Source organism: Dermacentor andersoni, chromosome 1 (assembly GCF_023375885.2).
Source record: "Dermacentor andersoni chromosome 1, qqDerAnde1_hic_scaffold, whole genome shotgun sequence".
NCBI lineage: Eukaryota > Metazoa > Arthropoda > Arachnida > Ixodida > Ixodidae > Dermacentor > Dermacentor andersoni.
Window position 1 is genome coordinate 42,882,716 of NC_092814.1, and position 24,482 is coordinate 42,907,197.

The 24,482-nt window shown below is 49.3% G+C and overlaps 1 protein-coding gene across 1 annotated transcript in view; it reads right to left on the reverse strand.

Annotated features, from left to right (window-relative positions):
* The window catches only part of LOC126546159 (uncharacterized), a 97,878-nt gene extending 82,811 nt beyond the window's left edge, over positions 1-15,067 (reverse strand). The window contains exons 1-3 of the mRNA XM_050194278.3: positions 14,811-15,067; positions 13,999-14,183; positions 13,805-13,937 (exon numbers count right to left, since the gene is read on the reverse strand). Coding sequence (XP_050050235.1) covers positions 13,805-13,937; positions 13,999-14,183; positions 14,811-14,871 — 379 coding nt within the window. The 5' untranslated portion in view covers positions 14,872-15,067. The remainder of the gene's footprint in view (positions 1-13,804; positions 13,938-13,998; positions 14,184-14,810) is intronic.
* Positions 15,068-24,482: the final 9,415 nt, after the last annotated feature.

Consider the following 24,482-nt stretch of genomic DNA (forward strand, 5'->3'; position numbering starts at 1 on the left):
AGATTAAGAAGCTTGCAGGGACAACATGGCCACAATTAGTACATGACCGGGGTAGTTGGAGAAGTATGGGAGAGGCCTTTGCCCTGCAGTGGGCATAACCAGGCTGATGATGATGATGATGATGATGATTTACTAGGTCGAAGATATATAGCCAGATGTACAGATTTGAGCGACATATACCTAAGCTTTGCAATTTCTGTAACTCAGTAGACAGGCGTCTCTGGACGATGGATGCCCCTAATAGAACACGGTGTTGTCGGTTTCACTTCTCGTAATGGATATTGGCGGCGAGGAGTTACGGAGTCGCCATCTATCGGAAGCGCCTCGCTGGCGTAGTATGAGGGGTCACGCGGCGCGCTCCTCATAGGTTTTGCTGTCAGTGCTCACTGAAAACACCACGCGCGAGCTCCCCCGGACATTTCTGTAAGTACTTTCGAAACGAGAGGAGTTTTTTACTGCCTAAATAATAATCTTGGGCAAACTGAAAGCGCAGAATCGTTTACAGACGCTATCTCTTTACCGAATACGTACAGTGAACGCCACTGCGCGCGGTCGCCGCGATGAAGTCTCCCGAACCGGCTTCTTGCGTGAAAGGTAGGTAAACGCTGAGAGCAAACTATGTGAAATATGTTCTTATAGTGTTTGTATAACTAAATGGAGCGTAATAGAATGAAGCCTCAGTGCAGCAATCGCACAGATTCGCAGCGACCGACTGCGCGTCTGCATGCTTGTCCGCGCACTGTTTCGCTTTCGCCGCGTGCACGTTTTCGCACCGTGCCATGAGCTTTAGGCCGCAGAATATGAGCATTTGACAGTATACAAGCAACCATTGTTGCGTGGGCGCTATCAGAGCTGTTCAAAAATAATTTCATTGTAGAGACTTCGACGCCTACGGGGACTGTGATGTGCCGTCGCGACGATTCGATCTTTTTTTTCTTCTAATTTCTTGGACGTTTCAATATTATTTCTCGAGTTGCGTCGCACTGTATGTTTATCGGTGTTCTCAGCGTGCGATTTCCCGCTGCTTCTTTTTCGTAATCCAGTGCATTCATTCACAACACTAACATGACCATATGCCATGCTTTTTTTTTTTAATGTGCTTCTTACCGCTCCCTTTCCAATCCAGTGAACTTGCCAGTATCTATAGCATCGACAAGCTCATAGACCAAACCGTCATGACATTAGTCGGGCAGCGGACTCGGGCGAGCGTCTCAGTGCGCGTTTTCCGAACATCGCAGACCCGGCGCCATAGCAGAAATCTTCCTCGCGTCTGTGCTTGCTGCCTACCCGAGTTGTAGCCGATGACTGTTCGCCGGTTTTGTTTCGCGAGCCAAGCTTCACGCAGCTTCTTGTCCTGCGGCTACGTGTGAACAAGGCTGACACCGGGCTCCATTGCGTACGTCCGGCACGGCGGCAGCGAGCAGTAGCCTACCATGTTGCGCGCCTTCAAAGGCAGCTACTACCTATTGTAGTGATTTCAACCGTTGTAAAGGAGACACTCGAAGCGGAAAAATCTCGCCACTAAATGAGGACCGCAGCGTACGAGGGAATTTAATCTCTCGTTTTCAGCTCGCTTCGGCGCTCCCGAAGCAGCCGACGCGGCCGCTATGTCCACGTGATCCCTCATAGCACGTCACGCCGACGGTGGCGCCAGCTTTTCCAGTGGTAGAGCTCAAGGCCAATACTACCTGTCAAGACGAAGCTAGATTTCTATTGCGCCTATTTCTTCTCATCCTTCAGTTGCGGTTTCCTTGTTTGGAACAACCGTAGTGCGTTGAACACTCTAAAGCTTAACACTCTAAATTTCTTAATATGTGAATTCCTGAAAAATAATAATGAGCAAGACTTCAAAAAAATACCCTTATACCATTGTGTTCATTCCTCTGGAAGTTGTTAGTACAGAATTATGAATTTTTCGTCATCACTGCTTATTTGTAAGCAGGCTTCTTTCGTGTATTCTCTGATACTGAATTACTCCCGGGGTGGCGAGGCCACTCGGGCCTGCGGCGCTACGTATTTTTTTTCTTTTTTTTTTCCTCGCGGCCCTCAGTTCTGTGAAATCTAGAATACATTTATCGACTGAAATATGGAAAAACAAAAGCTCGACAAGTAACTATTGACTATATTTTAATCTCCTGAAGGGCCAAATTTCTAGTTATGTTTTTTTTCCTGTATTTTCCTTTTTCTATTTCGCAGGCATTCAATGACCGGTAACGTGGGTACGGACACCAGGGGCTTAAACTCGCAGTTTCTTTTCTTCCTATTGTACCAACTATTCCTCAGTGACCGGTCGCCTTCGCTAATAGTATATATTCTCCGCTGTCACGATTGGCCAGAGTGCGAATGCTCGGCCAGAGTGTGCACGCTTCGTTCATAAAAATTGTTCGTTGTTGGCCAGCCGCCTTTGCTTATGAATAATTCACTACCAAGGTTGGCTAGCACCAATTTTTGTGAAGCACTTCTACGTACAATACGATTCCGCAATTTTTATTTCCCACCATGCAGCATCCTCTTTGACTCCGGCCGTTCGCTTCAGATCTAGCTGTTCGGGGCGCCCTTCATACACAGCGATTTGTTAATAGCGAGTTTGGTTTGTCCTAGCACACATCAATGTTCGATGCATGTCTTCTTTCTTTTTTAGAGTGCGCCGTGGGCATAAAATAAACAAATAAATAAAACATCGACAGCAAAATCTGCGTGCCATGGAGCGCCATATCTAACGAGCACAAGGCGCGTTCTTCAAAACATGACCGCGAGTGAAAACGTACGTTGGAAAAATGGATTCCCTAAACATAGTGAAAAGGGAAGAGATCGCTGATTTTCGCGAATGTATTTCAAGTAGTGTAAAAACGAGTACCGGGGCGGCCCTTACACATCAGTCATCACTTGTACCTCGGGTCAACTATGTAAGGACAATGTCCAGCGTCCGAAGTGCTCCACTCCTGCGTCTGCAGCGGTTGCCCGCCGTCTACTTTGGACGTGCCCTGGGAAAGAGACACTCCGCGAAAGTGTACTTACAGGTTTTTCGAAGTTCACGAGCGTCATACCCGAAGACTATAAACGATCGCTCACTGACAACACATTTCATAAGTCCTCGTTGCAGTATCTGCACGAAACCGGCATGCATGCTTACATGTAATTAATTTCATGCCGACATTATGTCACGTGGCAATCGATGCGAATGAATAAAGAAAATCAAATAGCGTGCACACCATGCCTCTCTGTTTATATGGATAGCATACGTCCTGGACGCATAATCACTGTCTCACGTCCCCTGTTTCTCTGCCAGAAGCATGGCGTACCTGGCGTCCAGTGCACGCGTGATTCTTTTTCATATCCCTGTAAAATGTTTGTTGCATTTACCGTACATTTATCGATAGTGAAAGGACCGCCCTTTTCATACCTCACTCATCAGTGCAGCGACATGCAAACTATAGATGGTGCTGGCTGCAGCCAATCAGATGGCGAATTTAAGAAGTTGCAATGAGGCACCTTTCCTGACAGGCCGGTGCACCATGGATGAATAACGCACCGTCGGCTATCGTGAATGACCTGCGCATGGATTTCATGCAGTCAGGCACAAGCCTTTATTTACTGCACATAGCTTCACAGATGCAGCGCCGGATTGGCTGAAGCCAGCTCTGCCTTGCACGGCGCTCGAGTCATGGTGCATAAAAAGCCGACGTTTTAAATGAAGAAAAGACAGACATCCGTTGCGTTCGCCTTTACAGCATGAAGAAATAGTTATCGTGGTGTAAAAAAAAAATGCATACTTAACTGTAAAGTTGTTCAAGACTACCACGCACGACACGACTTGACCACAATACCAACACGCGATTTAATGGTCCCGCTACCTCGCGCTCCACGGTAACAATCAATTTCGCACTTGAGGGCGAGGCGCTGTCTGGGACCAGGCATCGGACAATGCGAATCAAGAAATGACAGCTCCAAGCGAGATTTCATGAGGGAAGAGGCGGAGTTTATACATATACGATCTCTCAAGTAGTAAATACGCGCATGCGCATTAACGCGCGCCAAGCACTATAGCTGCGAGTAAAAGCGGTCGTAATGATATGCGTTGAATGACACGCACACGAATCGTTCGCCGCGCGGGCGTGCGCGCTGCACCCACCCCCCCCCCCCCCCCCATTCTCCCCCCTTCGCTTTAGCGTCCGGGCGAGCGACCGCATTCCACCAACGCACAATCGGAAAGATGTCCGTCGGACGTTGTTCGGCCTGACACATACACAGGGAAGTGTGCCAACGCATCCGCCCCGACCACACGGACAGAAGATCGGCAAAGAAAGAAAGAGGACGAAACAAGAGACTGCCGACGTTGCAGTTTCCATTGCCTTTGTTTCTCTTCTCTCCTGCTGGTGTCTTGTGTTATGGCCGGACAGGAGACGAGAATGCGTGGCACGACGATACATTGTAGTACAGTGACACGGCAGGTTTATTCAAGTTGCCATGGGCTGTGACGGATAGAGAAAGAAGACGCTACGCGGCAGCTTGCAATGGCGAAGCTATCGCTCCAGGGCCAGTATTCACAGAAAGCTCATACGCTAGAATTGTGCGAGCCATCGCTCTGTCAGCACGGCCGCTCCGCATACCGGAGAAACGTACGTTTACAAACCGTCGGCATCAAAGCAAAGCCTGACTCCTCCACAGGGCCAAGCGATCGCCACGGAGCCAATGTTCACATATGCCGAGGGATCCCGAGCGGGGGACGCCTGGAACGTCAGTCGAAGACCAGCCGCGATCAAGCGACGCACTAACCCATTTGCGTCGTCTTCTATACAGCTAAATAAACCGGGGCCGAGGGCGTGTGGGCCGAATTGACGAAGCTTTTCGTTCGTAGGTGATATTTGCCATTGGCCGACCGCCTTCCCGTTAATAAAATATCAGTTTCGTCCGACAGGCAAAGCATTTCATTGATTGCGACAACAAATTATTAGAAAGCTAAACGATGTAAGGTTGGTCGTTTTACCAGCTGCATAAACTACTGTAAACATTCACATACTAGCTAAATTAACAAGCACGTTGTCACGCACGCACAGGAAATCACGAACACATCTCACTCGATGACCGCGGACACCATGGCTGTCAGAACGCTGGCGTGATGAAGAGCGGCAGCTGCCTTCCCCCCTTCGTGCTGCTCGACGCCACCGGCGACGACAAAAATCCGCCTGCCGTGTCCATATAATTGCTATCGCAATAATACGTCCAGCATCACGATTCGCTAGAATTTGTCCTTACGAACAATGCTAGCGTATATACGACCTTTTTGTGAATCCCGGGCCCGTATTCACAAAGCTTTTGTACGCTAGAATTGTTCGCATGAGAAAATTCCAGCCATTCCTGATGCTGGAATAGCGAAGGCGGTCGTCCAATGACAAATATCACTTACGAATGAAAAGCTCTGTGAATTGGGCCCCAGGTAACCATGCATATACTCCATCTGACAAGTTGCTTGCAGCGCTGCCGAAGGTGCGAGACGTACACAGGCGCAATATCCTTGCGCAGCGGAATATATTTCCAGGCGTAGCTGTCTGACTAGTGGCGGGATTAGAGAGTTTATTTTTTGCGTGGTAAATGATACGCGAGTTGTTAGGACCTTCATGCATGCACGTCGTATATATATACCGCGAATTGAGCAGCCGCTGAGCAGAGGACGCGGCGCGGATGGACACATCTCGAGGGACATTCGGCCGTCCCATTGGCTATAAGGAGTCCTGCATGCAGCTTCCACAGTGCTGCAAAAGACTTGTGAGATTTAGTATATAAACAGAAAAGGGCAGGAGGCGATACGATTGCATGACCACAGCGACCAGCGCAGGTCGCACATCTATTCCACGGCGTGCGCCGCACTTTTGGCTCCACATCGAAAGTATAGCCACGATTGGTACATAATTGCGTACAGACCACCGCAACAGATTGATACAGCCTGCCCTGGGGGGCGCCTTCTACTGGCTTTATAGTATATAAAGGACTGTAACGTGCAGTGGGTTCAATCACGTTCGACATCTATGAGCCCATTTTCGAGAACATCGTATAAGAAAGCTTTGATTAGCTGCGCGAACGCCCGCGCAAGTCACGGGCGCTGTGGGCAGAGCAGCAAACCCTTCATTTGAGTCGGGGAGATGTTTCATGAATATGCAGTAAAAAACAATGGGGGATGTGGTTGAACGCAATACAGAGTTTCTCACGAAATTGCGTTAACGATTTCGATTTTTAACGTTAACGATTTTTAACGATAATAAAACGATTTCCTCTGGATTACTGTTACCACAGAGGCGCACGTTTGAAAGCGACCGTCCTTATCAAGTTGCGATCGCGCTGTGCATGTACATGCGCTCGCCCGACGGTGAGACACAAGCAGACGCAAGCTCATGGGTGGGCGTCTATATACATATTCTCTAAGGGAGCGACGGTTACGCTCTTCGGTGTTCAGTTACGGCTTCCCTGTGTGATATCTTTCGGAAATAGTTAGGCTGTAAAAAATTAGCAGCGTGAACTTCTTCCATTTCTGGAAACGGATGGTGCGCTTCCATTGGGACCGATCGAATGGCCATCTTGTTGAGAAAAAAAAAATGTTATCTAATTTGCAAATTACTTGTCTAATTACTACATCGAATGAGCTTCGAATGTGTTCCTCTGTGGTAAACGTCGTCCAGAGGAAATCACTTGTCTCAGGTTCGCGCCCTAAATTTAAGGAATTTCGAACGCGCTTCGCGAAAATTCCCAGTATGTTCGCACGTGACGGCGTTGTATACTGCGTTATTTCTCCTGTGACTGGCCGGTACTGCGCGAAACTTAATGTTAACGCAATATCTCGTGTTGATAATACCCCCGAAGTTGATGTGGCCCATCATGTCGCGCCAATACTTACTGGGATTAATTTGTGCCAAGAACGTCAGAGGACAGGAACCTCATATATCTCCACCACTGCCATTTCTAACGCCAAGAACATCAAGACAGCTGTTACTACTCATGTCTGTTCTTCGCCCTCCGGTCTGCAAAGCCTTCTGGCTATTGAGAGTATATATATATATATATTTATAATGGAATAAGCATACGGACATGTGCAAGAAGTGCGGAGACTACTACAGCCTTTACGGCGATGTGCGTCTGTGGTATACCGCTGACACGAAAGAACGGGCTGCCAGCCAACAGCGCCGAGGCGTTCCTACATATGGCGATGCGGACCATATCGCCTGCGGGAGGCAGCCCATTAAACACGACTGTTCTAGAAAAGTCGGGCCTCGCATCGCGGCTGCTCCACATGAACTAAAGAGTGCCGCGGTGTGCGGGGCCGGGCTTACAAACGCTTCGCCGAAGTGACAGCAAAAGCGAACTATGACTTTTCACGTTGATACAGTCGTTTTTATTTATTTACTCATTTAGTATCACACCGTACCTTTGCAAGTATATAGTTTCCTTCGTCCTAGTCTATCCTCTCTCCCTTTCCCACTCAACCCCGCCCCCACTGCTGACCGCTGTTCAGGTGTGAACAGGATAGTTACAGTGCGGTCAGCAGTAATTTCCTTCCTTTCATTCTGTATCAGTTTATGTAAAAATGAACAACCAATTAATGCTACCTGGAGTACTGATCTCTCGCAAATGATAGTTCGCAATTGATCGTTCACGTCTTCCAAGGCCGCCTGTCACTCTTATGGAAAACGGTCGGCATCGGACTTTCAACTTTATTTTTCAACTTGCAACTTTATTTCGCATCTTTCCACACATGGGATACTGGGAGCGCGGTAGAAAAGTCAACAACAATGTTGGCTTGAAGGGAGCCATGCCCCCAATGACATTAATTGGCAACAACTGCTGCGAAGAACATAATAGTGAAAACAAGAGCTAAAAGCAGCGAACAGAGTGTAACATGCTGTGAAAAAACTAATAATAAAGGGAATAGCAGACGACAGTAATCACGAAAATGTAGAACACAGGCCGCCAACAACCGAAACGCGCATAATGGTAAACAAATAGGGTTAATAGAAATGGCGTTGTCAGCGACAGTAATGCAGTGCATTTCGAACAAGAACTGTAATAACAAGGTAACAATAATGGTAGCATCACATTAATACGGCCATACATGGAATCAAAATTAATACAACAAAACAAAAACAAAGCCGTGCGTGTTACGGACTATATACCACCGACGCATCTTACAGGTTTTTCCTCCTGCGTTTTATGCGCTTTAAAGTGAATGCTATTCCCAAGTTTTAGGTGTGGGCGCATTTTGATTAATATTTAATGACTAGTTTATTTACAGTAAAGGGCAAATGGTGCTGTAGTCCTTGGCATCCATAAGCAGCCCTGCTAAAGGGTGTACGCCAGGGGCCCTATAACGTAAAACTATTCCAATATGCTTTTATTCCAATCACCTGACATCAAATTTGCGTAACCACTGGCGCAAGGATCGGGCGGTCATCCGCAGGGTTGTCTGAACAGACCAATCAAACGCTCTCCTCGTTCATACGAGGTCACTTTTGTTTGCTTGAAAAACGAATAACATTGCCTACACTGAGCGGCTTGTCTTATCTAATTGGCTCACAAGAGGCGAGGAGCACGCTCAATTGGAGAGGGATTCGATAGGGCCGAGCCACTGCACCGAAAATCGATAACCGGACGAAGAGGGTGGTACCGGCGTCTGCGATTGGTCCGTTTTCCCTAACTTAGCTTGCGGTGGCTCGTCGACAATCGCAGCGGCATGCAACGGAAGCTTAAGGATGACGCTAAAACGGATCCTCAGCAAGGAAGAGTTGGCAGAACGAGGTCGTAAACGTGCCGAAAGTGCTGGAAAACGTTACACGGCCACGCAAAAAGCTTTATTACACGCAAATAAACCCATGCTCTCCGACAGGTCCAAGTAGCCAGTGACTGAGCGATCGGCGGCAGCCATGTTTTATTCCTATCGGAACGGGACAGCCTGCGGCTATTCAGAAGAAAATTCAGTTTTGTTCGTCATATTAATGCATCTTTATCGCGTACACGTCACTTTGACACGGTGAGTTTTTGCGGTTTTGTGACGTCGCGTGAGAGGCAGGTGAAGTGGGCGCAGCCCGAAAACTTTTGACCAATAGCCGAGGGCTAATGGCAAAGAGGGGTCGAATCAGAAATAACTATTTTTCTTTTGTTCGGTCAAATCATGCATAATCCGTGTGTACACGTTATATAAGATGGGAAGCTAACGCGGTTTTCGTGACGTCGCGTGACAGACAGGTGAAATGGGGGTGGTCCAAAAAAGTTTTTGACCAATCGCGGAGGGCTCATTGCAGAATTGCAATAGAGAAGTTTGGAATAGTTTTACGTTATAGCGTGAGCTTAGGTTTTTTTTTTGTTGTTGTTTTAATTTGGCAACGTCCTGCAATAACGTGCGATTAGACTTTCTTTCCCTAATGTAGTGTCCTATGAGTACGTGTTCGTAAAGAGAGTGAAGGGCAATGACCCAAAAATCTTGGAACAGAAATTATGTGGGAGATCCATAAGGAATGTTATCGACAATACGGAGAGCTTTATTTTATAAAATATGCAGTTTATTGAGATTACTAACGGTGCATGGTTGTACCCCATATTAAGTATGTGCATAACAAGTGAGAAGAAAAACGTCAGTTGTAAATTTAGCTTTGTCTTTGTAGGTAGGAAGTAGTACTTAAACTTCATTAGTACACCGCAACCTTATGAGAGCTCTGAACGTGTATGTTCCAAGAAAGGCGTCGGTTAAACGTCACTCCTAATGTATTTTACACAGGGAAAGTAAGTGGACAACTTCCTGCTTTTCATTTAAGCAAACAAAACAGAAGGTGCTTGCGAAACGGAAACGCCGCTGTCAGACGGGGGCAGCCATTCGGGGCCTGCGTTCTACACAGAGGAGCAGCTGAAACGACGGTGAGGCGATGCCGTTCTGCGACATCAACCGGTTCGAAATATGTCTGACCTGAGCTCGGAAGGCAGTAAACGAATGCACATCACACAAGTTTAAACGACATTTAAATATCACAGTGACGTCAATTACACCATGGCGTCGTCTCTAAGTTTCTTTGCCTCTATCGCAAGTGACGCAACAATTTCGACGCATTCTGCGTGATGGCTTTTGAAACTAGGGGGTGCTTCGCGACTGCTAATGATTTTATAGAGTCCGCCGGATCCGTGGACGGGCAACAGCCTATATACTGCGGCCGCGGACAAGTGCGGCGTTGCGTCTCGCGACATCAGCGCTTTCGAAGCCGGCACCATGTACAATTCAAATTGCCTCGAGCGACTTAGAACAGGGCGATCCCAACATCGCGCATACTGGCACGAGCATCTGATTGCGGCAACGAGACGATGCTGCCATCAAGACTGGATCAAACAGACTGGCCCCGTCTGTCATCGATCGCGCAGGTGTGTATAGAACGAGCCGCGCCCTCGAGCCCCGATTTCACGTGGCGCGACGACTAAGCACGTTACAGGCAAACAACCCCTCGCGTTTGACGGCAACACTCAACGTATGAAGATGGGATGACTTTATCGAAAGACTATAGGGCGTAACACGGACACCCTGGTGGCATTCAATTCCGCAAGGAATCGGGAACGAGTTCAGTTGTGGATGTAGAGCAAGGGAATGCGAGCTCCAAGTGGCATATGCTACTCATTCCTGTAAAGAGTCGTTTGCAGCTTCGCTGTTTAGCACGCATTATTCGGAGCTTAGAGTTCCCAAAGCAAAGCACTGTCGGACACTCCTTATTTATGTGTGGTACGTTTTTAGCACAATCTGCGCGCACGAGAAGGCTAAAACGTCATCCGTACGATTGACGGGAAAAGTTCACGGAACATGGCAGTGGGGAAAAATTAAAGTTTTACTCTAAGTTTACGCGATGTCCACATATGTGCGCAACCACTGCTTCGCACACGACATTTCAATTATGTGCTCTTAAAGGGACACTGAAGGCCAACATCAAGTCAAGCTAAAGTGATAGATTAGTACTCGAGAATCTTTAAGACGTCAATATTATCGTGCAAAGAGCCTTAGAAATCGAAAAATTGAGGTAAATGCAGGACACGATTAGAGACTCCCCCGAGCCATTCAAGTAATTGCCCGAAGGCACTCCTCATTTAAATTCGGTCACTAGTACTGGACCACTCGTTATAAGAACATCATCTTACTCCATTAAAGGACGAAATAAAATGCTACTTGTCCAGTTTTATTTCGTTTTTGAAAGAAAGAACTCGTTGACATTACCCTTGACAACGACACGGGCAGCCGAAAAGTTTCGTTTTCGCTCGACTGTGCCCCGCCCGCACTTTCGTGTTTCAGTAGTTTAGTTATCGCGTAGCGCTGCGCTAGTTTTGCTGGCTAGCAAGAGCAGAGAATTCCACGCCCATGTGATGTTGCGGGATGCCCGAACGGTCCACGCCACTTGACCAAAAACAGCTGTTTCGGTTCCACCATGGTCGCACGTTTTCGTTTTGCGCAGAAAACCGTAGCGTCGTCTGTCGGAGGCCGTTTTGCTCAAAGACGGCAGTAGGGCTATTTTTTTTTTTAACCTACACTGGCTACACGAGTGTAACTAGTGCAGGAAGTCGCAGTTTTGTTTTTGTGTGTGTGTGTGTGTGTGTGTGTGTGTGTGGAAAAGTGTAGCTCCGCCCACCTTCACGAAGCCATTTTTTATAGCTGTAGTGTAGCATGAAAACTACACTTCCTACACCTTGGTTTTGATCAGTGTAGGCAGCAGACGAAAAACAAGCAAGCTGGCGTTGCAAACGCGTGGTGCCATTTTGTCTGTGACTGTCGGCGCTGATATAGCGACGATAGTGAATATTCGCTGCAAGAACGGCAGCGAAGTGCTGACGTGACCACGTGTCACAGAGGAAGGCGAGCTGATCTTCCAAGAAGATAAAATTATCTTACAGATTGTGCGGGCTGTTTCAGACTACGCGCTGTTTTATACGCATTGGGAAGTTGTCCTTCTACACTGCGCATTCGCGATGTATTTCGTTGCAGTTTGTCTAGATTTGTTGATCAAAGGAAACTCGTGCATTGGCGTTGTTTCAGGCAAGGGCATATACGCAGCCAGTAAGTGCGAAGTCAGGCGAAGTGCGAGTCAGGCGAAGTTCGAGTCAGGCGCTTTTCGTCTGCTCACAGATGCAGAACACGGCGCGCTTTCTTGTCTGATTGGCTACAGCCCAGAGAGCCAAGTGCATCACACGACGTCATAGCCTCTGCCCCGCACTACACTCGTTTACACAAGCCTGCACGGAGTGTAGCTTAAAAAAAAAGAAAAAAAGAAAGAAAGGGCGTTGATCTAGCATATGCAACCATAGAGTTTCTCACTATAACACCTATAGAGGGAAATCTGGCGCCACCATCTATGGGAGTTTCTTAAGGGGGCACCGTGCCGTCATGGGAATGATGGTATGTGTGTCTGCGAGGCTCGTGTTGGCTGGTGTTGTACGAGGCTTCGTCTAAAACGTGTATATGGCTACACAAATGACGCGTTCTCAAAGTAAAATCTTCATAAAATGTTTCCATCCACGCATATTGCATCTTTACTCACCTACAATGCATGACCAAGCGAAGAAAAGCAAGAACAAACGACAAACTGTTTCAAAGCGAGCGTGAACCTTGTCGTCTGTCCTCCAACTTTAGCTGCCCGCTGATACTTCTTACGTAACATATAATCGTACACGCAATAACAAGTTCTCGTAGTTAAACAAAACATGTTTTTGCGTAATAATAAAACCAAAAGAGCTTTTCACGTGCTGTTTTAGTAGTAAATGAATCATTGTGACAGACGGAACGGTGCTTGCCAAGCGCGTCTTCAAGGTGTCCTGGCTCTCCGAGAACGATGCCAATCCGAAGTCACAACATACCGTCATTCACATGCATACCACAGTGCAGCAGCGCCAGATTTCCCTCTAGGTAATGTAGTGAGAAACTCTATGTATGCAACGTCACCACTCCCCGGTTGGTTGGCGGGAGATTTGAATTGCAATAAAGATATTCGGACCCTTCAGATGCAATTTTCTCGTAAACTAAGTCCTTCTTTTCTTCTTTTTTGCACGAAACAAGAGCTGTGAGGTCTATAGAATGGTATTTAAACAGCCCACGTCGATTTAGTAATTGCGTTTAGTGTCCCTTGCTCTTAATTAATGTGATTGTAGGAAACGCTCCTTTTCTCACAACTTACTTCCAATAAACACTTTGGCAAGATACCATGCGGATCTATAGACAATCGAAGGGCATGCAGTGAATTAGCTATACGGCAAGTCTGGTCGCTTTTAGGAGGCCCAGCTTCAGCAACTGCACCTCTGACAAGCCCGCGGTCACTGCGCCAGGTATCATGGGTATCCCATTTGACGGGTCGCAACAAGGAGAATGCATATGTGTACAAAGATGTGCCTAATACCTTCTCGCGCTACGGCGTGCTCGCATGATCCCGTCGTCATTAATGTCCTCGCAGTGCCAGAACAAAAAAAAAACAACATTAGAAAAGCAAGACCCGGGCAGCCCTGGCAGCTCATGCTCATGCTATCCGAGAGGGCATTCTCAGCCATGCAAGCGTTCCAAGGGACCCGCTGATGCTGGATCGCAGATATTGCATCGCACAGGCTCTTGGGTTCGCTGAACCAATGGTGTCTCAATAGGCCCAAGCTTCGCAAGGCGGAGCGCTCAAGTCGTGAAAGTTTCGGTCAGCGGCAGCGTCACGGTCGTAGGAGCAGTGCCCGCACGTGCGTCGTGTTCTACAAGACGTCGCCCCCATTCCCGTGCGGACTATAATCTATACGCCGCAGGTGCATTGGTGGGCTTACTCACCGACCACCCGGACTTGCAGTTGCGCGTGCTGGGGCACGACCCCCGGCTCGAGCGCCAGGTCGCAGCGGTACACGCCGCGTGTTCGGATATCCGCGTCCAGTAAGCGCACGAAGCCCTCGCTCGACTGGGCGTGCTGCGGTATATACGTGGGAGCTTCAGTGCCTCACCGCGCACGACGCCTGGCGACTACTCACATCCACGTGCACACCGGGCACCCGGTAGCTACGGCTGGGCGGATCGGCCTGCCGATCGTACGAGTAGAATTTCGTATTGTCCTTGTACCACCACACAGCGCTGGGGGCAGTGCCGTGGTCGTCGCTGCAGTTGAGCCACAGGGGGTTCCCCTGGAGCACCAGGCCCGGCCCGCTTACGCGAAGCCCTGCGACAGGGGATGGGGGGGGGGGGGTGCACCGGTCCCAAGGTACCGCGCGTTTTGTACAGCACCGATCAGCGAGCGCGCTGTATAGATGGCGGGAGACCACTCGCGGGCACGCTGCCGACGCAGCCACATTTCGAATGGCCCAGCGAAAGTCATCGTCCGCGCGTTCCCGCACGAAGAAACACGGCTACTGGGCGCATTTTCAAAGCGAGCGCCTCGACTGGCACGCCGCGGAAGCTGCGTTGGCAGCTCGCCAGGGAAGCTCAATTCCGCTGGCATTTACCCTTGTAAACGCTGCTCCGGTCGGCTTTTCACGTGCGATGTTTTCAAGTTTAGCCTGCATTGACAGCGCCCCGGAATTATTCTCTCCCCTTTGCCAGCACGTCATGGTCGACATACTCGCGCCTGACAGGCTTTCCGTTTCTTTATTTTACACCGTCAGAGAGGTAAACAAACCCCACTCCGATGCGAGAACAACGAACGCTCGATTGGCGCGCGTTTTCTCACCAGCTAGTCCGCTGAAGCGCGACGAGGCAACGCACTCACCACCGCTCCTTTCCGGCTACGGGACAGGGGAATCCCGCCAAAGCTGCGCGCAGACACGCGAACGTGTACGGTGTCACTCACCAGAAACGGTCCGGATCACCAAGCAAATGAAGACGGCATGGCGAATACCCGCGCTGACCATGGCTGAGAGGACCACGATGGCCCTCGGGCCGCACCGGCCTCCACTTTGTGCACGCAGCACACCTGAAGTACGACGGGCTCCTTTCCCCACGGCCTGTTGGCGCCTTCCTGCCCCAATCGCGCGCTCTCGAAGCTGGCTGCACTGCGCTCTCCGACCACTCGCCGCTCACTCCTCCGCTTCCGATGCAGCAACTCGCTCCGGCGGCTCACTTGCCGCGCTCGCGACGCGGCACCGATCACGTGACGGACGATCGCCGCCAGGGCTGTGGGCAAGTCGGTTCCGGTTTCGCTTGGCGGCGACGCTCTTGCTTCAGCGGGCGCCGCACCCTCCCGCTTTTATGATATTCAGAAACTGGCAGGTTGAGCTTCATAGTATAACGGCCTCAATGATGCAAGAAGTGGACGAGAAACGGTGTATTGAGCATGAAGTAAGCAGAGCGGTAACTGAATATGATTACGTTTCCGCCTCGTTTCAAGAACACTGGTACGAAAAAGGTCGTCAAGTCGATAAAAAGCACAGCGTACACATCTCGCACTCTGAACATTTTCTTTCAGCTTGTTTACACGCGATTGTTATCGCAGCTGGCGTTCATATCAGCCTAAAATAGGCTACAAGACGCTCTTGTCTCCCAATGCCCGTTGGGACAAAGGGCTATGGCACACTGCTTAATTTTTGGTAGTTACGAAATGTGCCCGATATACCAGAATTGTCACATCTAAAGCAATGTTGCCGAAGCATTGCTCCGCCTCTCGTTAGACTCTACATAGCTTTTTAAACAGCATGATCTTACTACAAACTCTCACTGTTCCTAGTTCGCTTTAAGAAGCACGTTTACATGCTCCCCGAACCAATTCTCAGTAGACAGTAATGCTCACACTCCTTGACTATTTCTTTCTGTCACTATTTCGCACGTTTTCACAGTTTGATTTTCACCAACTTTCACCAATTTTCACCAATTACCTTTTCTAGTGACCAAGCAGAAGATAGTAATTATTTATTATGCTGTACCCTGTCTATTTATTTATTTATTTATTTATTTATTTATTTATTTATTTATTTATTTATTTATTTATTTATTTATTTATTTATTGAAACGCGTGTCAGAAGGCGGCTTCAGTCCCACGTTTTGTGGCTGTCTAAAGCCCGCTGTGGACAGTGCCCGCTTTCGCATGCAATGGCGCCTAACTCAAGTTATGCCAAATCCGTAAACGTCCACTGTGCATGCATCGGGTCTCATGCACACCGGGGAGGTGTGCCGCGAGCGCTAGGGCGCTCGCTTACGTGATTACATTGTTGTGGAGCCGAGGGGACGAAAACGGGAAGGTGCGAGTTGTGCTGAAATAAGAGCGCTCACTGAAGTCGTAGATGTCATATACTTTCCCCAGCAGTTTACAGAACAGCCACGCTGATATCCTATCTTCAGTGTCCACCGTCATTTCAATGCGTAGCGTTCTTTATCTCATATCAGGCACTTTGATGTAGGTATATCGGTTCCAGTCTCACCTCGTTCAGAGCCTCATCAAAAAACGAAAAATTATAGGAATAAATAAATATTACGCCAGATGGCGGGCTACGAATCCGAGTCCCCCAACGCAAGAGCCCAAATGCTCTGCCCACAATTGACAGTGGAACCAGGCCCGTGTTTATAAAACTTCTCTTCCATAAGTACCGTCCGCAAATGGCCCCCGAATACGGTACCCCCGGATAACGCTACCTGCGTATGCTACCTACGTAAGCTACGTAATCTGCGCGTGTGATGGGCTCCCAGGGCACGTTAAATTTCTTTGCATCGGCAGCTGGACTTACGGATTGCGCCTGAGAGCTTGATATGCTCATACATTCCCTCAGGCAGTGTCGCTGACGTGATATCAGAGGCAACTGTCGATTCAAAGCAAGGCCTGCTTTTTTTTTTTTTTTTCGAAGCTTATCTACGTGGAGCCCCAGATTTAATTTCAAAGCTTACGTATGTTACGTTTGCGCCAGGCGTGTCGAAAGGATCAGACAAGTTCCGGGTGAACGACGTTTGTTAACCCATGCTTGTGGGTTGAGGCTCGGGCAGGAAAAGAGAGGCCGCTAGCAAGGGGCACTCTGCTTTTAACACTTAGTGGCGCATGCGCACTTCGCAGAGTGCTCTTATCAAGATGAGCGCCAGCCGACACAACAACGTATGCGTAAATCTGATCACTAAATCAAGTAATCGATTAAAGTGTACGATTATTTGGGTTAAATTTTTTTATCGATGACCTGCCCTATCGAATTTTGGCATTTGTGAAAGGCAACGCACCCTACGCCAATGTACGTCATATGAGTTTATGTAAATGACTGAGAAACGTAAAAAAAAGTATCATGCCATCCTGTGTGTCGGCCTAATGTAATTGATAAAGTTGCCTGGCGATGACGATCCTGACTTGGGACGCGCTTTGCTATAGCCCAGGTCTGCGTTTGTTGAGTACTGTTAATGGGTGTGTGTGTGTGTGGCGTTAAAATATCCCCCCAACTACAGCAAACCATAGCTACAACAAAATTGACTTATTTGAAATATCGCTTTGATCGAACTTCTTTGTGGTTACGACTGCAACGCATGCATTTCAGTCTGGATAATCCAAAGTGTAGTGGCGCCGAATGCTGCTCTGTAGGGAGTGCGAAGCGGAATATATGCGCACGGGACCGCTCGGTGCAGCATATACCGGATCACCCTTTGCTTCTCTTTGAGTCGACCTGGAGCGGCCAAGAGAGTCTGTGAAGGAGCACGTTTACCCAGGTCAATTACTCACAGGGGACCCCGATCACGAGAAGGAAATTCCCAGAAGCATAAAAATGGGTTGGACCGCATACGGCAGACATTGTCAGCTCCTAACTGAAAGCTTACCATAATCATTGAAAAGGAAGGTGTACAATCACTGCATTTTACCGGTGCTGACATATGGGGCAGATACTTGGAGAATGACAAAGAAGCTTGAGAACAAGTTAAGGACCGTGCAAAGAGGGATGGAACGAAGAATGTTAGGCATAACGTTAAGAGACAGGAAGATGACTTGGATCAGCGTGCAAACGTGTATAGCCGATATTCAAATTGACAGTAGGAGAAAAAAATGGAGCTGGGCAGGTCATGTAATGCGCAGGTTAGATAACTGGTGGACCATTAGGGTTACACAATGGGTGCCAAGAGAAGGGAAGCGCAGTTGAGGACGGCAGAAGACTATAGGGGGGGGACGATGAAATGGGGGGGAGGAAATTCGCGGGCGCTATAGTTAGAATCGCTTAGCGCAGGACAGGGATGATTGGTGATCGCAGGGAGAGGCCTTCGTCCTACAGCGGACATAAAAGATGATGATGATGATGATGATGATGATGATGATGATGATGATGATGATGGAGCGGCCAAGAGCGCTATGCAAAGGCCACTCCGCCGTTTGGCGGGAGCGCTCCTTGGGACTAACCGTATGACGGGACGATAAGAGACAGACGAGGCAGTACTATAGCTCACGGGCGTCAATATCAGCAGAATTTCGCCGCAGCCATCTCGCCACTGTCGAGTGCGGCCTTGTTTGAATATACATTCGGCGAGTTCCCCCGCTGTTGGAGTGCTCGTTGCACGTTACTATAACTTGTCTTGACATGAGCTGTCGAGTCCAGGTAGCTCTGAATTATAACAGTCATTTTATGTCGTTATTGTTGAGAGCTCCCGAGGCTTCGCACTGATCCCTTCCTTCTCGCTACAGGTGGGCCGAGGTGGCGGTCAAATTGAGTGCCAGCGCCGTCGTCTGCTGATCGCGACAAACTCTTTTAGAGCCTCTCCGCGTATACGGAAATACCGCTTATAATGAAGTCAATTTTCTGCCCCAATGACTTCGTTGTGGCGAGGGTTTACTGTATAGGACAAGACTTCGTGGATAGAGCATAACGAAAGGTGCAAGCTCGACGACACACAACTCGACATCACTCGCGCGCGTGTCCCTTGCCGAGGCGCGCATGTTGTAAGGGAAGGGTGCAATAATGTGCACGCCGGTCAGGTTTGGTTTATTTTGTGCCGGGCAGAATAGTTAATGGCGGGCTATAACGTAAGTGGTTAACGCCGCTGCTAAACCTGCTCACGCCAGCAGAGGATTCCGTACAGGGAACACAAGCGTGGCAAAAATATCAGGCGGTGTCACGCAAGGATCAGCCATCAGAAGTGACACACACACACACACACACACACACACACACACACACACACACACACACACACACACACACACACACACACACACACACACACACACACACACACACACACACACACACACACACACACACACACACACACACACACACACACACGCGCGCGCGCGCGCGCGCACATGTTGTCCCACATAACTTGAGCCAAAGTTTTAAAAATGAAAGGCACTCCGGACGCGAGTTGCACCGAATGCATAATGTTGGCGCAGGCCTAGAGCTACTCAAGCTATATTTTATGTTTAATTAATCAACCTTTTTAAGTATTGGCTGCAGACCTAAAGTGTGACAGGCAACGTTCTATAGCACCTTGAGAAACCTCCCAATAAATTGTTTCCAACACGATATATATCTCACCTGGTCCTATTTTCCGCGTTCCAAAGAAAGCCCGCGAAATATGAAAAAAAAATTGGAGGACGCTTAAGCTTCGCCTTCAAGAGTGGAACGCGACAGCGTTCCCGTCGACCCGCCAAGGGATGTAAGACAATGCCCTACGGCGCAGCGATCACTTATGAGGCGCCCCGCGTCGGACTTTGCACCCACCAATCACGCGGTGAGCGCCGAGCAACGCAGCGTTCGGCGCGGCAATAAAACGTGCGCCTGAGCAAAGGGAACGAACCAAAGAACTCGGTGTCTCTGAGGGAGAAACGATCTACGTGAGCCGAACGATGGGCCTGACGCCTCGATGGGATCGTCCTCTATCTCGCTTGCGAGCACCACGCAGACGCATGACTTCTCCGAAGCATCTCGGCACACATCGCAGGGGACGCTTTTTCACCAGACGCGCTACGGCGCAGCGATCATGTCAGAGGCGTTCCGCATCGGACGCTGCACGTAGGAATCGCGCTGTGAGCGGAAAGAGGAGCCGCGTCGCCTAAACACGAGTGTTCGAGTGATGCACGCTGGAAGTTGGAAGGGGAGAGAGCAAGAAAACTAATTAAACGCAAGGGTAGTGGCGCATCCTCGTACAGGTCCCCGCACGGCCCGAAGGGGAGAAGTTAGGGAGAAGCGGGCGAGTGGCGCGCCACGCGTCGGGGCAGCGCCGCACATTGCGAGGAGGGGGTCTTCTGTGTTTGCCGCAAGATGGCTCTGCGTGTGCGAAGAGCGCAGAAGCAATGTAGCGGGAGCGTACTTCGCTACTCGTGAAACTGCGACTTCTGTAAGTTACATGGTCATAATTACGGATATACACCGCAGTATAACTTTCTACGGCACGTTTCTAAGGCAACACCGCATTCACTAGAGGCGATTTTGTCCCGTTTTGAAGGAACGAACTCGTGGCTGAGTGGTAGCGTCTCCGTCTCACACTCCGGAGACCCTGGTTCGATTCCCACCAGCCCATCTTGCCAGATGTTTCTTATTTATGAAGCGCCTTCTGGGATTTATCACTCACGGCCAACGCCGCTGACGCCGACGACACCGGCATTTCAACACCGGCACGTGGTATTAACGCTGTCGCGTTAATACCACGTGACGGGGCGCTTGCCACGGTTATTGTGCTGCTCTCAAGCGTGCGATGGATGTGCAAGGTCGGCTGCAGCGAGGCTGGCCCGCGACAGGGCGTTATGCCCGGTGTAGGTATCTGGGCATGCGGCTCTAATCGCATGACGGTGCAAATGCATGCTGCTGGGCTAGCGTTGCCGAATCGATAAAACGTCTAAGGACACGAAAAATAAAAGACGGAAGACGCATTCTGATTCTGCTTCAAAGAAGGGGAAGGGCGAAGCGCGTGGGAACGATGCAAGGCGATGACGGCTGCTACAGTTTTGCCTTTGTACACAAATGACCTTGTAGTAGTTTTCGAATTGAACGATGACGCTAGAGCTTTAAACCTCGAATAACCGCGGATAAATCACACGGAGACAAAACTAACTAATGGTAAAAAAAAACCTATATTCAAGGAAGGTTACGCATGTCTTCTTCAGACGATGACTCTTTTCACACTGGGCCTGTCTGCTTTCCTTCTCACACTTACTGTCTACCAGACGCTCTTTTTTGATCTCGCACCCCACACGTGCGCATCGCTTCGTGGTCGCAGTATCGGGTCGCGGCGTCTGGCTTCACACTTGTGCACCGTGACCGGCGCGTCAGTCCCTGAGAGTGCGCGCACACGCTGTTCCAGTTTACCGGATGTAGATCACACCTTGCGTACCTCGTTTAAACCAATCCCAGCGAACTGCAATATAGCCAGTGCTCTTCAGGCGCCCGTATCCCTGCGTGTTCTCCACAGCAACGATATTTGGCTGTGACCGGACAGGCCGCCATTGGAATTTGAACCTGGCAAAGTTTAACGCTAGAACGTTATCTAGTGAGGCGAGTCTAGCAGTGCTGTTGGAGGAATTGGAGGGCAGTAAATGGGATATAATAGGGCTCAGTGAAGTTAGGAGGACAAAAGAAGCATATACAGTGGTAAAAAGCGGGCACGACCTGTGCTACCGGGGCTTAGCGGAGAGACGAGAACTAGGAGTCGGATTCCTGATTAAAAAGAATATAGCTGGTAACAGGCACGTACCCAAGGTGGGGCCCGGGGGGACCCGGGCCCCCCCCCCCCCCCCCCGAAATCAAGTGGCATACCCCCCCCTCCCCACCCACGCCACCACTCCTCACACATTCCTAAAGCGCCGCCAGATCAATGTTAAGACTTGGCAGCTGTTCATCGGTCAGCATTATGCTGCCTTTTTCACTCCTTTTAGATGGCGGTAGTTATGGGCATCTCTTGTAATGTGAAGGACGGTGTCAGGAGTGACAAGCGTAATCGAAGAAAGTACGAGGAAGAAGGAGTGGAGCGGGCGCGTGGAGCCGCCATCTTGGAGAAGGGGCGCGCGCAGGGAAGGACGTGGTGGCCGGGGGCAGCGTTCCAGGAGAAGACGGCCCAGGTTCTGCCCCAGTTCCTAGGCGACACATCGACGTCCCGCCCGAGTACCAGGCTCGGCGAGCAGATGTCCGACGTCCCCGGGACTACCGCTGGCCCGGACCTACCTGCCAGGGCACGTCAGCGTTTGTGACCCGCGGAGGCTGGCTACAGTCAGTCACCATCCCGTCCTGAGAACTAAGCTGGGCCGGCGCGCACCGGGAGCGCCAGCCGGCACGAGCCGCGCTCTGCCGGAGCGCGACAGCCCCTCAGCGACCGTGCCTTCGTCACGTCGGCCGGGGCATCGGTGACGCCGGACACCAACAACGACTAAAGACTACCAGATTACAACGATGGACCACAGACCGGGGGACGCCGATACCCGCGTCGAACAGAACCGGTACGATAAGCGCCCCTACTACAGCGAAAAGACGATCGCCTCACAGACGTTTGTAAACGCGGTAGTGTGAGCCGAAAGCTTAGGAAGGGAGGACGCATTCTGTGTGCAATAAGTGTCAAAAGTTACCCTGTGTTCCTGTAGTTAAAGGTCCATATTGAATGAATGTTTCGTGTGCTGCATCTTGCGTTCGTGTGTTTCTTCTGCCCGCTCAAGCTAGCGTACCAGGCGTTAACGTATGCGTGACAACATGTTGTCACGCGTACGTAAGAGAGAATAGAGAGAGAATAGTCTAGAGGAATTTGAAATCCCACAAGTAACGCCGGAAGAAGTTAAGAACGCCTTGGGAGCTATGCAAAGAGGGAAGGCAGCTGGGGAGGATCAGGTAACAGCAGATTTGTTGAAGGATGGTGGGCAGATTGTTCTAGAGAAACTGGCCACCCTGTATACGCAATGCCTCATGACCTCGAGCGTACCGGAATCTTGGAAGAACGCTAACATAATCCTAATCCATAAGAAAGGGGACGCCAAAGACGTGAAAAACTATAGACCGATCAGCTTACTGTCAGTTGCCTGCAAACTATTTACTAAGGTAATCGCCAATAGAATCAGGAACACCTTAGACTTCTGTCAAGCAAAGGACCAGGCAGGATTCCGTAAAGGCTACTCAACAATAGACCATATTCACACTATCAATCAGGTGATAGAGAAATGTGTGGAACATAACCAACCCTTATATATAGCTTTCATTGATTATGAGACAGCGTTTGATTCAGTCGAAACCTCAGCAGTCATGGAGGCATTACGGAATCAGGGTGTAGACGAGCCGTATCTAAAAATACTGAAGGATATTGTTACGTAGGAAGACGCAGACGAAAAGCTATGTACAAGTATATTTACAAGAAAATACGCTGCGCTTGGCCAAGAGGCAACAGCCCGCGCTAGCTTTTAATCGTCGTCGTCGTCTTCACACTGCTCGCCTTTTCGTGATCGCACATATTGTTCTGTAGCAATATCTATAGCGGCTCCACAGCCACCGTAGTCCTCCATAAAGAAATCAACAAAATCCCAATAAAGAAAGGCGTCAGGCAGGGAGATACGATCTCTCCAATGCTATTCACAGCGTGTTTACAGGAGGTATTCAGAGACCTGGATTGGGAAGAATTGGGGATAAAAGTTAATGGAGAATACCTTAGTAACTTGCGATTCGCTGATGATATTGCCTTGCTTTGTAACTCAGGGGCCCAATTGCAATGCATGCTCACTGACCTGGAGAGGCAAAGCAGAAGAGTGGGTCTAAAAATTAATCTGCAGAAAACTAAAGTAATGTTTAACAGTCTCGGGAGAGAACAGCAATTCACAATAGGTAGCGAGGCACTGGAAGTGGTAAGGGAATACATCTACTTAGGGCAGGTAGTGACGGCGGATCCGGATCATGAGACGGAAATAATCAGAATAAGAATGGGCTGCGGTGCGTTTGGCAGGCATTCTCAGATCATGAACAGCAGGTTGCCATTATCCCTCAAGAGAAAAGTGTATAATAGCTGTCTTACCAGTACTCACCTACGGGGCAGAAACCTGGAGGCTTCCGAAAAGGGTTCTACTTAAATTGAGGACGACGCAACGAGCTATGGAAAGAAGAATAATGGGTGTAACGTTAAGGGATAAGAAAAGAGCAGATTCGGTGAGGGAACAAACGCGAGTTAATGACATTTTAGTTGAAATCAAGAAAAAGAAATGGGCATGGGCAGAACATGTAATGAGGAGGGAAGATAACCGATGATCATTAGGGGTTACGGACTGGATTCCAAGGGAAGGGAAGCATAGCAGGGGGCGGCAGAAAGTTAGTTGGGCGGATGAGATTAAGAAGTTTGCAGGGACGACATGGCCACAATTAGTACATGACCGGGGTAGTTGGAGAAGTATGGGAGAGGCCTTTGCCCTGCAGTGGGCGTAACCAGGCTGATGATGATGATGATGAACGTTGAGCAGCAGATTACTCCAATGTGGAAAAAGCGGATATGGTTCTGGCTCTAGGTGCTTCAAGTGGACATAGAAGGCGCGCAGTTGAGCTATTTTAACGCTGGCATCCAGGGGCCGAATCTTATAACGGTTCGGTTGGGGGAACCGTTTGTTTGGCCTCAC